The sequence below is a fragment of the Podarcis vaucheri genome (assembly GCF_965113315.1).
Source record: "Podarcis vaucheri genome assembly, chromosome: 2".
Classification (NCBI taxonomy): Eukaryota; Metazoa; Chordata; class Lepidosauria; order Squamata; family Lacertidae; genus Podarcis; species Podarcis vaucheri.
In genome coordinates this window covers 14,452,445-14,468,223 of record NC_138760.1, presented here as the reverse complement: position 1 = coordinate 14,468,223, position 15,779 = coordinate 14,452,445, and the positions used below count along the sequence as shown (strand labels likewise).

Sequence of the window (15,779 nt, the reverse complement as noted above, 5' to 3'; positions counted from 1 at the left end):
TCCTTCCACTGTTGAAACAGTGCTCAAGTTGACTTACATACATCAGTTTAAAACCTGATGTCTGTTTTATTCATGCTTCTGAAGATAAACACAGCATACAAGACTACTAAAAGAGGAATACAATTCCTGCTCTTTGTGGCATGGATCTTCCCTGCCACCCCTCACATGCATAAAGATGTTCCAGCTTATATCTCCTTTGCCGGGAAAAGGGACACCGCTGGTTCTGAAGGAACTGGAGAATTTTACCTCATGTCACATCCTAGTACTAAAGAAAGAACATAGGAAATGAGGCTGGTATACTCCTTGACACTTAGGTCCTCCCTTAAGCAACAGTTAAGACTATTAACCAATACAATCTGCGTATATTAAATGTATATAATCATCTAAGCACATGGTGCTTGCCAAAACAGCTATGACAGGGCTGTACTTGAAGGCACTTGCAGTCCAAAATAGACCCAGAAAAACAATGGCTCATGCAATTTCTTTTTTTTTTGGGGGGGGGGTGTCATAATTTTTAACTGATTTTTATACAGTTTTAAAATTTCAATTCAGCTTCCATACAGTATTCCCGTAGCATTTTGACTTCCCATCCTTCCTTCTGTGATGTTTCAAATCCTTTTATCTACTGCCTTGAATATCATATTTCTCTAAAATATATCATTTCCTATAATAGAAATTCCTATAATCTCTGCTGAGGACAAACAAAAGAATGCTTTGTTACTGACATCAGATAAAGTGGGAATGCTCAGTCTGCTGTTTTCTGACCTTTGTGGGGTTTCCATAAATTGTTCCACAGGGTATTTAACAGAATCCACCAAACCTGTCATGCTGTTCATGGAAACCTCCAAATGTAAGGACTCCTATTGGTAGCAGAAGGAACGTCACTGCCGCAGAGTTCCACGCAAAACTTCATGTGGGTGGCAGCAGCAGAATCCAACATGTATAGGCCTAACCTGTGCAGTAATTGCCACTCAAAATTGGTGCAAAAAGTTGGGCCCATATATGGGGTCCCAACACTGGGTTCTCGCGCATTATGTGTGGTGTGACAGATGTAGTGACAATCCCACTTAATATTACATGCAGACCACATATTTGGAGGTGCTTGTAAATAGGGCTTTCATTTCAATACAGACAAGTTAACCAACTTCCCAACTTTGCTAGCATCTTGAGGCTGGTCTTTTATGTACAGCTTTGCCACCAGCTAAAATCAATTGGGTAAGTTCATAGGGAACAGGTCCCCAATTAGAGACTGATGCTAGATGATGCTGGGACAAACAACAGGATGCCCAATGTGGTTTCTTTGCTGCCTGTGAGATCCCAGTTGTGTCCAGGGCCAACCCAATACATTCTGATGCATGAAATACAATGTTTCATCTCCCTATTCCATGTACAGAGCCAGACTGTCCTGGCAATAGGCATAAACACTGGTGTTTGCCACACACCAAATAAAAGTGACTAGGGAGGAATCTAAATTGGTTCAGTTTTGTACTATTTGCTCTAAACTTTTGATATACTGTACATCAATACAACAGAGACAGAACATTTACTCTCAAGGTTCCAGTGAAGTTTGAGGAGTGATATATTTTAGAAGATTAGGATAAAGTGATTTCTCCACGCCTTGGGGATTGTGATGATAAAAGATGCACCACACAAATTAATGTAGGCTATTATTTTCCCTTTTCTGCCCCTCTTAACCATTCTAATTTTTCTTCCCACCCCCTTTTGTATCAATATGTTCAACATTTTTATTTTGTCTTTATTTTAAAAATTAAAGTTTCTTTAAAATAACAAAGAGCTTCATTCTGGCAGCAGTACACCTACTCTGAAAAGTTTTAATGGCAGGCAACATAGGGCCTATACCACTGTAGCAGCATCATTTGAGCTGCTCTCCAAGGAACCTTGGACCTGAGGCCATCAGACTGGCTCTAGCAACTCCACACCTGCTGAGAACACACAATTTACATAGGATGGATAAAATTCATTTTCTGTGTGTTTTGGTTAAAAGGTAAAGGGACCCCTGACCATTAGGTCCAGTTGTGACTGACTCTGGGGGTTGCGGTGCTCATCTTGCTTTATTGGCCGAGGGAGCTTCCGGGTCATGTGGCCAGCATGACTAAGCCGCTTCTGGCGAACCAGAGCAGCGCACGGAAACGCTGTTTACCTTCCCGCCGGAGCGGTTCCTATTTATCTACTTGCACTTTGACGTGCTTTCGAACTGCTAGGTTGGCAGGAGCAGGGACCGAGCAACGGGAGTTCACCCCGTGGCAGGGATTTGAACCGCCAACCTTCTGATCGGCAAGTCCTAGGCTCTGTGGTTTAACCCACAGTGCCACCCACGTCCCCTGGTTTGGTTGCTTACTGCTTACTGCGTAATGCTAATATGCTGAAATAAACAGGTTAATTAATGTACTTCTGTGGTGGTGGGGAACACACTGGTGACGGGGCAGCCAGAGGGCAACAGGCTAGCTTAGGAAATGCGGGGCAGACCTCTGGGTATAAACACCTCAACACCATTTCTGCTGCCTGAGGCAGCCAGATCTGCTGCCTGAGGCAGCCTGGAGATGTCTGGCAAAAAGAAAATAAAAGGCACACTGTGTTATTGTAACCGTGTAATCTGGAGTTGCCCTGCTTTGGGTCTGTTGTAATTTTCCCTCCTTGTTTTGCCTGCATGTTCATCACAGGACTCTAAAGGAGGGCCTGGAGGGTTACAGCTTGGATACAGAGGTCCTCATGAAAGTATTGTTGGAGGAGCTGAAGGCTTACAAGACTGTGCGGGTAGACACTGGCCAGGAGCGCTTCAATGTGATCTGCGATCTGCTCGACATATGTTCGGAAGGCAGCGGCTGGGTTCACGAGCGGGCTGTGGTTCTGGTGGAACTGGCACAGGTTCTGTGTTACCATGACTACAGTGAACAGACAGAATGGTGAGTGGCCAGTATTCTCTGGAGCTTCTGTTTGTCAGGAAAAAGCAGCAATGCGAGAGCGAGCTGCAGGTGGCTGCAAAGCAAAACAGGATGTTGATGTTTGAAACTGTACCATGGGAACAAAGGGATAGTCTATTCACTGTACTGAGCACCAGATATTAGCTCAGAGTGTCATCTGACCTGTACTGGAAGTATAGGGGTGGAGTTTATTCTCTCTCTACTGTTGGAGTCTGGAGAGTGCAGACGTGTTTCTCTGTACTGCTGCAATGACAGAAATAAAGACATGTAAATAGATTTCTGTCTGTCTCTTTCCCCTCCCTGAGGGAAGCAGGGAGGAGGGAGGAGTGGTGTGTCCCTCTCACGCTGAGTGGGATCGCCGATAGTGACCTAGCCTGTATCCTGCCGGGAGACGCAGACGGGGAGGTCAACAAGGATCTCAAGCCGATTGCCTGGAGAATGGCCAGTTTCCTCTGACTGAGGCATGAGAATCCGACACTATTGTCATTGGTGCTTGGGGTCCTAGCTGAGGTGTGTGCCCCTTGGAGAAGGAAGTGGCAATTGATAAGATTCATCTGCATGGCAAATTCAACTTTAGAAATGGAAGGAGGAGCTTGTTCCTTGTATTGTGGCTATTGGTCCTGCCTGGGCACTGCCACCTGCTTCCTACAAACTTTTATTTTCCTTTTCTCTGTCCAATTTCTCATCTTTCCTCTAAGTCAGGAGCAGCTAATCTCTAATCCTCCATCCCCACCCTTTGCTGAAAAGTGTTGGGGTTCCGCCACAACTCAAGAAAGAACTTTGAAGTCAAGATGTGCAAATTAAGAAACCTTATGCTAGAGAGACATCTATGTTCTAAGGGTATAATTTACTTTTTTTGCAGCACTCTTATCAGGGCATTCTGCTCTGGCCTTTGCTAAGGTTTCCCTCCATCCTTTTAATATTGCTAACTTATTTTTGCTTTTATTTTGCAAACAAAAAGAGTAGCTTCTCATGAATGTGCCCAACCTAGGAGACCCTGTGTTTATAATTCTCCATGTTCTTCATTCTACTGTTAACAAGTCATAAATACAAGTCATAAATACAAGCATGTCACATAACAAATGGTGCAGAGTCCAACCCCCAGCGTCTCAATTTCCTTTCTCAGCAGCAGTTCTCTGCCCTCTGATCCCATAGCTACAATTCAACACACACATCTCACCACTCTCATGGGTCAGAGCAGGGATGGGGAAACCTGTGATTCCCCTCCCCACAATGTTACTGGACTTCAGCCCCCATCATCCCCAACTATTGTAAAGGCTGGCTTGGGCTGATGGGAATTGGAGTCTAACAGTATCTGGAAGCCACAGGTTCCTCCACTCTACTGGCTGTCAATTAGTCACCAAGTTAAGTTCAAGGTGCTGTTTCTTGTGTATGAAACCTTCTACAGCTTGGATCCAAAATACCAGAAATATTGTCTCACCCCTTATATATCCAACTGATCGCTGCTCTCTGCAGGTGAGGGCCTCCGGCAGGTACCATCTTATTATGAGGCCCATTCCATACACTGTGGAAATCAGAACTTTAGTGTTGTGCCACCTACCCTTTGGAATTCCTTCTCCTTGAATATCAGACAGGCGCCATCTCTGATTTCTTTTTAGCACTCTGTGAAGCCCTTCCTCCTTCAGCAAGCCTTTTAAGTTGAATTCTTTCCCAGTCTGCATCTGTATTGAAATTCTTTTTAAGAAAGTTTAGCCCTTGTAGCTTGCTGCCCTGGGCCCCTTTGGGAGGAAGAGTGGGATCTAAATTTAATAATTTGTGTGCTAAGATGTCCCTGAATTTGTCCAAAAGAGCCTCTATGGTTGATGAATGGGAGACACCATTGGCTAAACGCTGTCTCCTCCTCTGTAGCTCTGCCCTGGACTCTGTTCATGAAGCCCTGTGGCTGTTGGATTCTGTGCCAAAGACTCCCCAGAATGAGGAGCAGCTCCAGGACGATAAGGCCCAAGCCTTACTCTGGCTTTACATCTGCACAATTGAGGACAAAATGCGTGAGGTATGTGGCAGTAAGCAAAGCAGCACAGAGCTCTGCCGACTAAATTCAGTGCTGCTTATATTTTGTGTTTTAGAAGTTAAATGCTACAATCTGTATAAAATCATGCAGATTATTTCTACTAACCTTGCTGCAGAAGTATATATGCTGTTTTCCTTATTTCCAAGCACTGAAACCTCATCCCTGACAACTAGAAACCTTAAGAAGCCCACCCGTCTCGCTTCTCAGATCTCTTCAGGCATTTCCCCATTGCTTGCTTTCTTTAATCAAAATGTCTAGACACCTCCCCCATCTTCTTAAAATCTCAGATGAGGGTCAAGGAAAACAAAATTGTATTTGATTTTGCATTCTTTCTGCTGTCGTGTTGCTGCATACAATCCTAGTTAAAGTGTATTTGACTGTGTAGCAAGCAAAACATCCATAAGACACCAATGTGTGTTAAGTGGAGATGTTGGGGATTGAACATATTTTGGCTTAGGAACCCCCTGCCTTTTTTGCTGTAAGCTTTTCAGCATCTCCAGGGTATCCTGCACTACAGTTGTAATGTATAGTAGGATAGGATTTTTACAGTGGCATGGAGGTTGTCGTAAACTGAAGTAGCCTTTAGTGAAGAATTGTGATGTGTCAATTATTGTGATGCATCATGAGGTTTGGGCTCAGTGAAACCACTGTAGTGGCTTTGTTTGTTATGCCCCGAGCTGCTCCACAAGGGATGAAGATTTTATGCCACTGGGGACAGACAGTATGTCCTCTCACTTCCATACCAAGTTTTATCCAGGTTGCTTTTTCAAATGCAGAGCATCAGGCAAGAGCAGAGGACCAGGAGTGCCCATGCCAGGGGCCAGAAAGGCATACAAGATCTTGAAGGCTTTGAGACCAATGATCTTAACTATGAGAATAAATCCCAGGATGACAAGTTCCTGTATCTTGGCATTGCATTTAACCTGTCTGTGGATTCTGGTAAGGAACTAGGTTGGGCAGGGAGGGGTGGGGTGGGGCGAGACACACACACATTTGAAGCAGGTGTAGGGAACTTTCATCCTGCCGAGCTGCTAAATTTGGCCCACAACGCCATTTCGGGCAAACCATGCCCACCTGCCAGTCACCTGATGTCATATGATGTTGGGTGCGAAGATCTGATTCAAGCATTAGGTGTTAAGAACTGTTAGCTTAAGTGCTGCCATGTGAGGTGATTGACAGGTGGGTGCAATTCTGTAAGCGGTATTGCCCAATCATGCTAGTGAATTTATCAGCTGATAATCAGGTAGAAAATGGGGGAAATAAGAGTGTGGATGTTCTCTAACCAAGCTTGCTAGTTTGTTGATTTCCAACTGGATTATAAAAGGCACCATAGGTATTTCTGACCCATCAAACAGCAACCTTAAATTTTCATTGCTCAGAAAGGGACATGTGAAATGTGACCCTTGCTTATTAACTCCAACGGTGTAGCAGCTCCAGGTGGGCAGAGGAGAAGCCTTGATATGAGATGCGCTTGAGTTTCTAGTTACAGCACAAAGAACTGTGTTTTGACTCTCCCTACGAGGTGGTGATTGGCTCTGCAGTCTCTCGACCCCACCCAACACTCTAAATCTCTTTTTCAGTGCAATCAAAGTGTTTGGACGATGCCCTTGCCTTGTGGAAGCAGCTCCTCTCCTGCCAGGGCAGGGTCCCGGCTGTACGTAACGTTGAGCAGACAGCAGCATCCTTACACATCATGGCAGCTTTGTACAGAATGATGGGAAAGGTAATGAGCCAGGCACTTTGCTTGGGCAAGAAGTCTATATAACTGGGGTTTTGTTCTCTCTAAGCTTCCTGAAAGGCCCTCTCCCTCTTTCCCCCCACTTCCCTGCTCTCATGCAAGCACTGTATTGTCTCTCTTTTAGGCTGATTGTGAAAAGCCTTGGGGCAGCAGCATGATGGCTGCACCTGAGAACAGCACCTCCCACCCCCTGTAGGAGTCCCGTTATGCCCTTCCTTCTCCCCCTCCGCCCCTGCCAGTCTGAGGTGCCTTGCTTTCTGATTCGAGAACTGGGAGCAGAGACAGCACGAGAAACTAAGAGTGGCTCACAAGCTCTTACAACGAGCCTGCAATATTTAGTGCTTCTTGGTGAACCTAAGAAGAGTCCTGCTGGATCACACCAGTGGCCTGTCGTGTCAGTGGGTGACCATGGACCAGTCACCGTCTCTCAGCCTAACGTACCTCACAGGGATGCTATAAGGATAAAATTGGGAGGGGAGAGCCATGTATGTCACCTTGAGCTCCAAGGAGGAAAAGAGTGGTGTACAGTGGTACCTCGGGTTAAGAACTTAATTTGTTCTGGTGGTCCGTACTTAACCTGAAACTGTTCTTAACCTGAAGCACCACTTTAGCTAATGGAGCCTCCTGCTGCCGCCTTGCCACCGGAGCACGATTTCTGTTCTCATCCTGAAGCAAAGATCTTAACCCGAGGTACTATTTCTGGGTTAGCAAAGTCTGTAGCCTGAAGCGTCTGTAACCCGAGGTACCACTGTATATAATAAATAAAATAATAATGTTTCCCTCGAACTGAAGAGGGCGGTTCTGCCACGGTGAGTGGACCAGAGCTGGCAGCAATGTCTGGCTGTATATGGACCTATAAACATTTAATGAAAGTGTTAAAGGTGCAGCCTTTTGCTCAATTTCATTTTCTAAAGGAAAGAAGTTATAACAAGTCTCCAGATGTATTATTCTATGACCTTGACTGCTTTCCACATTCTGGAAAAGGTCATGGAGCAATGCTACTCTGCCCCTTGACTGGGAAGGAAGAGTGGATTGATTAGAATCAGATTTTGTATCTGAATGCCATCTGAGCAGATCTCCTCTACACCCAGGAAGGCTTTCCTGTTAGGTCATGGCAACTTTTATTACAGAGCTCGAGTCCTTGTGAGCAGAGTTCCCTTGAATAGCAAAACTGACCATCCCCGACTGCACTGGATTAGGTCCCCACCACCCTGCACATATTTAAATAGACTTATTTCCTTTTTTATTATGCAGCCATTACAGGCCATAGAGAGTTATTTCCTCATCACAGCTCTCTCCGGAGCGCTTGAAGACTCTGTGGGGAAGACCAATGCCTTGTGCCAAATTTCCAAGCTACTTCTCCATCTGGAATGTCCCAGTTACGCTGAGGTGAGCATGAAGAGTATTGAACTGCAAAAGTCCCTGGCATCTCCTGGAAAGATCCCTCTCTGAAATCCTGGATAACTTTTGCCAGTCAATGTGGACAGTACTGGACTTGGATCTGATTCTGCCTAAGGAAGCTTGCTAGGTTTTGTGCCCTACATACGTATCACTGTTACAAATACCCTTTTAAAAAATGGCCACCTTATTGCTGGGAGACTTTCTGTTTCATTTACCCCAGCACAGTTGGCAGCAGCTGTTGGAGGTCTTTCTCCCAGCCCTCCCACCTGAAACTCTTTAACTAGTGATGTTGGGTGTTGAAGTTGGGGCTTTAATGTTGCTCTACCACTGAGAATGGAGCTTTTTATGGCCCGGGGCCCTACTGGCTGCCAATCTGAGAAATGTGAGGATTGAATAGGCTTCCTCAATACAGTAGTACCTTGGTTCTTGAATTTAATCCATTCCGGGAGTCCGTTCGGCTCCCAAAACAGTTCGAAAACCAAGACGCAGCTGCCGGTTGGCTGCAGGAGCTTCCTGCACTTAATCAGAAGCCGCGCTGGATGTTTGGCTTCTGAAAATCGTTCCCAAACCGGAACACTCACTTCTGGGTTTGTGGCATTCGAGAGCCGATTTGTTCGAGAGCCAAGCCTTTCAGCTACCAAGGTACCACTGTACAGCTTTGATGTAGCCATGCTATGCCTTTCCACCTCCTAAAAAGGATCACCAGATGTACTTACAATTCACTTTAACTCAAAGCATTAACAAAGAAAGGAAAATGCTGCTGGGGGCCTCAGAATTGGAGATGTCTGAATAGCAAATTGAACTGTGGGGTCCTTCTTCCCAATGCACTGCCAAAGAACCATGCTTTTAATACATGATGGAAAGCCAACAGTGGGAGAGATGGGCAGACCTCCCTCAGGAGGACATCTGACAACTGTGGTGGTAGGAACTATTCTGACTTCTGCTGTTGGGGCTCAGTTCAATCTTGTCTCCCAGTGGCTGAGTAGAGAATGATAACTGCCCGAGGCCTTGGTTCAAAATTAGCAGTCTGACTTGGGCCTGAAAGCAAATAGCCAAAATAAACCTCAGTGAGGGCAAATGAGACAATTAAGCAACTGCACCACAGTATGCCCCTTCATGGATCACTGCCTTGTTGTGGTGAAGGGGCTTGAATAACGCCAAGACGCTATGAGCTATGCCATGCAGGGCCACCCAAGACGGACAGGTCATAGCTGGGAGTTTAGACTAAATGTGATCCACCTGGAGAAGGAACTGGCAATCCACTCCAGTATTTTGCCAAGAAAACTCCATGGACATAAAAAAGGAGAAGCTTTGAGAAGAAAGTGAGTTTCCAAGGCATGCTCTGGTTCATGGAGTCGCAGAGAGTCGAACACGACTAAGACGACTAAACAACAACAACCACTGTATGAGCCTTGAAGCTGACAATCTGGAGACAAATTTATTCCTGTTGGAGGCCCCATAGACCTGATTTCTTGATGGCTTTCTCATTACTTCCTGCTATTAAGGTCAGCTGCTGATAAGCAGGACAAATGCTGGCTGAACTCTTGTTATTTCAACTCTAGCGGACAACTGCTGTGCTAATGTTCTTTTGTCCTGTTTTATTCTCTTGCAGACCACTTTAAAGGAGGCTGAATCATGCCTGCAAAATGTGGACAGAAAGAATGACTCGTGCCTGCTGACCAATCAAACACTAGCTGTGCTCCGTAGCAAGCTGTGCTTAGCAAACCACAAGGTATCCTCGTGGGGGTTGCTCTTTTACATCCACTGCACAGCACTGAGACTGGCAAGCAAGCCAGGTTACTAAAAGAACTATCTTCAGTAAAAAAGTGTTTGTGTGTACATGTGCCAGGAAGGAGAGAGTAGAAAGCCACATGGGAATGATGCTTTTGGGTCCGTAGGACCCTAAAAGGGAGCCTGCTGCATTATCCTATGGCTAATACTTTGCTGAATCATTCAAAACCAAGATTTCCCCTCTGCCAATATGTGATTCTTTCTGCCCATAAGTAGACTGCACTAATTAATTATTCTGGAAGCGGCTGAACCATTTGTCACAATTAGGCTGCACCCCGATTTGTTCAAGATCCATCCAGGCTTGATAACTTTTTTTGTACTTGTGGGCTGGAGCTTTGATTCTGCGGGGATTCTGCAGGAATGAACTGAGGAGCCCCACCACTACTGGGCTAATTATAAACGTAGATCATTGCTAGCCGCAGGTGGGTTGGTTTTTATCCTATTCTCTGCAGTATGGATAGGAGAATGCTGGATCAGGTTGGGATATTCTAGGTTCAGCTATGAAATGCACACTTGGGTGTCAAATTGCAGGCACTTCCAAACTTTCAGAAAAATTTCGCTGGGGTCAAGAATCATCTGCATTCGTAAGCTTTTGCAGCATAAATCGAATGCTGGTTGGTGCACAGTGGAAGACAGTCTTCTTTGCAACTGATCATTTCCTCCCCTCTCTTTGTGGACAGATTGAAGAAGGTGTCATCCTTCTAGTAGAAATCTTACAGAACCCTGCTTTGCAAAGGTCCTCCAAGGTCTGGTACCTGCTCCGAGCCAGTGCTCTCCAGTTGACAGCTGCTTACCTTGGTCTGCCAGCTTCTGCCCTCCCACTGGCACTGAGGCAAAAACTCTGGGTTCAAGGTGAGTGCAGAAGCATCCATACGTCTCCTCCTTGATACTAATCTGTGTCAGCATTGCCCTTGAGCCAGTGCCACGAACTGGACTCATCCACTTCAGCCCTGACTGTGCTAGGCGAGCTGGGTAGCACTTCCAGAGACCACCTTCTGCACAGGAACAGGTGAAAGTGCTGTGGACTCACAGCTTAGAGTTGTGAGCACCGGATTCACTTCCACAAGAAGACAGTCGTCGCACAGCAGAGCATAAACGACTCGGAGAGCAGCTCTGTAGAATATCTTCTTTATTTTATCTACAACTATAGTACACAACTATATACAGAGCTAAATGAAGTCTAAACGAAAAATGCTGAACTGCACTGAATGTCTGCAGCTGCTCTTAGCAGCAACCTTATCTATACACACGATCTCTCTCTAACACTCAGTCTCTCTCTCTCTTTGATGTGAGGCTGGAGCGGAATAAGTAGAGAGCAGAAACCGCCCCCTCCTCTCTGGAGAATCAGCAGAGAACATCAGCAGATTCTTGGAATGGGGAGGGGTGAAATCTCATCAATCTGTACTCGTCTGATACTTGCAATTCACTTGTCAATAAGTGAATTGTAAATGAATGGAAGATTTTGAGAACTTTGTGAGCTGGAGAGGGTATCCAAACATTCAAGTGCAGAGAGATGATGTTCCGTTCCAGATGTACGGGAAGAGCATACTAGAGTTAGGTTTCACCCAGCCGGTGAACAGCATGTCATTCCCAAGTGGAAAGGGCCAATTTTAAATTCTGGGCAGAACAGCAGTGTTGGTTGGCAACCTGCAGTTCTTGGGTTGTTGTAAATTCTACCCAACAAGCAAAGATTGAGGGTTTAAGCCAGAGATGGCAAACCTGTGCCCCCCCCCCCCGTTATTCTTGGATTCCAGTTCCCATCATCCATGGTCATTGATTATGCTGGCTGAGGCTGATAGGAGTGGGGAGTTCAATAATGTTTGGAGAGCACCAGGTTGCCCAGCCCTGTTTTTAAGCCATGCCAACAGTGTCATATATCATGGAAGTTTCTTCCTTGTGTGTAGAAGAGGTTCCCACCATGCACTAGTCCTGTAAATAGTCTTGGAAGTAAAAATCTGCTTCCCTCTTAATTGCGAACTGTGTTCCAGGGAGCATTTGCATTTCTTGGGAGCTGATCAAGAGTTTCTCATCTCTGAAAGCAGGTTGCCCCTTAAAATGTACGGCCCTAGGAAACCACTGGGTGTTCTGTAAGCTACATCCCAATAATTATAGGCCTAATAGACATGCTTATCCCTTATGTGGGCATTGCGTATTGTTCCCTTGAACACATCTCCCAAATATTGGCAGCGCACAGAGGTCCTTTCATATGGGTTGCTTGTGGAAAGGTTTCCTTGAAACTACAGAGCTTGTTGAACACAGTAGTAACATACAGTGTGTGTTCTCTCCTCTCATGCAGGATGGAGGACCCCTGAAACGGCTCTGGGTGATGCTCACAAACTCTACCGCAGCATCCTCTTGAGTTTCTCACTGATTATCAGCGACATGCCTGCTAAAGATGTTTCAGAGCATCAGTTTGTAGATCACGGTAAAATGTTTATTGCTATCCTCTGAAAGTGTGCAAAGAATTTTGCTACTTTTCAAAGTCCTGTATGCATGAAACTTTCCCTAAACTGGGGCGAAGTGGTCCACTGTTGGAATATTGCTGCTGTTTACTAGTTCCTTTTCAGCCCAAGGATCTATTGGATAAAACCGATATGACATATCTACCCTCGAAAGGGAGCAGCTGCTGTTTTTTAGTACTGATATAGCACCATCACTATGGATTGTGCTTTACAAGCTTTTTAGAATTTTATGGAATGCAAATTGGGATACAACGTAGGAAATCAATAAAAATACGATTAAGTAATCATGCAGCACCTAGCACAGCACATTACGGTTGTGACAACAGACAAAAAAATTATTAAGTGGCCTATTTTCAAGTAGTTTTCAAGTAGTCTGGTGCATTTGGGAGCAGCTGGGCTAGACAGTTGTGCAAAAGGTGTCATGGAAAAATGAGTTGGAGTAGCTTACCTAAATTTAGACTGTCCATATGCTGGTTTTAGTGATTTAAAAATTATAACTTGTTCTAGTTGAAGATGCTGAAGTTGTTCCATAAAAGATGGCAGAGATATACAGTGGTGCCTCGCAAGACGAAATTAATCCGTTCCGCGAGTCTCTTCGTCTTGCGGTTTTTTCGTTTTGCGAAGCACGGCTATTAGCGGCTTAGCGGCTATTAACGGCTTAGCGGCTTTAAGAAAAAGGAAACAAACTCACAAGACGTTTCGTCTTGCGAAGCAAGCCCATAGGGAAATTCGTCTTGCGGAACAACTCAAAAAACGGAAAACTCTTTCATCTTGCGCGTTTTTCGTCTTGCGAGGCATTCGTCTTGCGAGGAACCACTGTACATTCTGGGTGGTATTCAGCAGCTAACTGGTCCCACTAGTGGAAGCCTACATAAGGGCTTCTGTTGGTGCAGTGGGGCTTCCCTGCTGTCACCCCCCCCCCAGCATTCCCCCAAACTGGCCTTTGGGAGGCAGGAGATGCCCCTAGAACAGTGCAAGGGGAGGGGAGAAGGGGAATTGTTCCATCTGGCAAGCTGAAAATTTGCGCTGACAGAACAATAGCCCTAGAGCTATGCTGAATTCCTCCCTCTGAAAATAAACCAAATATGTTTCAGCACACAATCTTGGAACTTGGTTGACCTTCGGTACTGGAACAGCTTCCTAACCACATAAAATCTATGGATTGTTACAAGCAAATGGCCCACCAGTTGCTACTCCTTATTTTACTTTGTTCTCTTATTTCATTTACTCTGCCAAGCTCAAGCAATGAAACTTCAACAGCTCACCTCATCTGAGTAATAGGGTTTTTAAAAAAAATAAATGCAGAGAAGTAAACCTGCAACTTTGCAACCAGAATAAACGCAGCTGCAATATTTGATGTTGGGTGCAGAGTTCAACATCTGGATACTCAGCTGCATTTTTTTAAAAAAAAGTTTCCAATTCTTCTGGATGCATAGGTAGGTTTGAGAAACCTGTGGGCAAAATGCCCAATTAAATCCCAGAAAGAGGCTTTCAGTGGTTGCGAGGCAAGGTGCCCTGAATAGCTCATTGGCTTTCTCCATGGCTTGCAGGATAAATTGTGCTAGTTAGGGAATGCTTGTATAATGTAGGTGAGGTGCACAGTATGGTTTACCTTGGTAAAGAATTATCAAATGAGGCAGACACTAGGGCTGGGCGGTATCTGGTTTTCAACATTGTGATACATCAGCAGCTTAATACCACAATATGCTGATATATCACAATGTCTGGAATGTATATTGGATCCTTTTTCCTCCCCAGTCCTACTGAGCAAGCCCCCATAACACACTGGCTTGCGTGAGCTGGACGGGTGCAGGGGCTTCCTTAAACTGCTCAGTTGGGGGGTGGGAAGCCTCCTGCCCCCTAGTTCCCGGACAAGTACCCAGTGAATAGGTGGTCCCAAAGAATGCAGATGTCGCCTGCCCGATCTTAATGTATGTGGAGTTACTGTGTTCCACACTTCAGCATACTGTCTCTTTTGAAAATCTTAAACATGGTGCACCTGGATGTAAAATTAAGATGCCCTACACATAGGCAACTTAATTGTTTCTTTCCCCACCCGAAACAAATTTGACCATCAGGTGATAACTTGGTGCAGAAGTGGCAGGTGCTGGCTGACATGTTTGTTTGCTCCGAGAGCTTTGTCTCCCTCCTGAGCAAGATCGAGATTGTCAATGAAGCAAAAGCTTTCTGCCTGGAAATACTGAAAATCTCCATGAGGCTTCAATCTATTCGATGGTAAGGAATGTAAATGGGCAAGGAGGGGGAGCCCGTGGCTCTTTAGATGTCACTGAACTAAAATCCCTATCACCCCTGACCATTGGCCATGTTGGCTGAGTCTGGTGGAAGCAGGAGTCCAGCACCTGAAAGTGGGGGGTCAGCAGTTCTCCACCCCTGATATATAATGAAAATAACATTGCACAGATAATCTCATAGGTGTGGGAATTAGAGACCTAGACTCGAACTTGTGTTGGCCTAGTCCCTTCTCTCAAATGTGGACCCAGGAAGCCCAGAGGCAAGCCCTCCTTAATCTGTTGAGCTTATCAGTGCAGAGCTGTGATGGGCATAGGGTGGAGGAGAGCCTTTTGTGAAATTTTGGTACGGAGCAGCATGTTGAGATAGGGTGCAGCGTGTGGCTGATGCCATTTGCAGGTCAAAGGTTTCAGTTGTTGAGTATTGGGAACCCTCTAATGTCTCCTTGGCCTGCTCTTATCAGGTGTGCTCGCTTCCTGGTCTTGAAGAGTGGACTGGAACTACAGCGCAGTGACCTGGAGCTGTGTCGCTTGGATCTGGAGCAGGTCTTGTTTCTTCTTGAGTCGGGCACAGGTGAGGCTTCTCCACCCCACCTAAAGCAGCCTAAGCAGGGATGGTAGAACTTTGGAACCTCTTGCTGCAAGAAGAATGGGGAGGCAAACTGCCGTCTGCAGAAGGGGAATTGTTTTGCCCTGTGGCTTAACTCTAGGGGATAATCAAGTCTCCCTCTGGAAGGGTGGATCTGGGCTTGAGGGCATGGTTCCAGGCTTTTCAGACTGATAAACTCTTCCCCTCTCCAAAAGCCAAACCCACCTACACGGGCAATGCGTCCCCACAAAATCATGTGCCCACAAAGTGGGCAATTCCACAAACACTTAGCAAGCAACAGCAAATCCTCCCTTTACAAAAAAGGAATACAAATAGAGAAAAATGGGCAGTTGGGCTGGGTACAACGTAAAGCAAAGCACCAGCCCCACCTGCCTGTCCCCCTTCCTTTCCAATGCTAAGAGTGCCTGTCAGCCCCAGATGGCTCCCAGAGCCAAAGAAAGAGGCCTAGGTGGCAAGAAACTAGACCCTCTAAATAGATTTTAAAAACCCTATTTTTAAAAATTGGGAGAGGCAGGATGCTTTGAGGGCACCCATGGGCAGCATATCAGCAGCCC

At 45.6% G+C, this 15,779-nt stretch overlaps 1 protein-coding gene and 1 long non-coding RNA gene across 3 annotated transcripts in view; one reads left to right on the top strand and one right to left on the bottom strand.

Annotated features, from left to right (window-relative positions):
• ESPL1 (extra spindle pole bodies like 1, separase) overlaps positions 1–15,779 on the top strand; it is a 40,072-nt gene that overhangs the window by 10,202 nt on the left and 14,091 nt on the right. For both annotated transcript variants that reach the window (XM_082212329.1, XM_082212328.1), the window contains exons 8-17: positions 2,682–2,924; positions 4,812–4,956; positions 5,751–5,913; positions 6,555–6,697; positions 7,967–8,101; positions 9,726–9,845; positions 10,585–10,756; positions 12,201–12,329; positions 14,445–14,601; positions 15,080–15,189. In XM_082212329.1, coding sequence (XP_082068455.1) covers positions 2,682–2,924; positions 4,812–4,956; positions 5,751–5,913; positions 6,555–6,697; positions 7,967–8,101; positions 9,726–9,845; positions 10,585–10,756; positions 12,201–12,329; positions 14,445–14,601; positions 15,080–15,189 — 1,517 coding nt within the window. The remainder of the gene's footprint in view (positions 1–2,681; positions 2,925–4,811; positions 4,957–5,750; positions 5,914–6,554; positions 6,698–7,966; positions 8,102–9,725; positions 9,846–10,584; positions 10,757–12,200; positions 12,330–14,444; positions 14,602–15,079; positions 15,190–15,779) is intronic.
• LOC309526670 lies at positions 47–2,853 on the bottom strand. Its single transcript, XR_014216817.1, has 2 exons — positions 2,764–2,853; positions 47–265 (listed from the first exon to the last, which is right to left on the bottom strand). It is a non-coding gene; the product is annotated as an uncharacterized lncRNA (long non-coding RNA).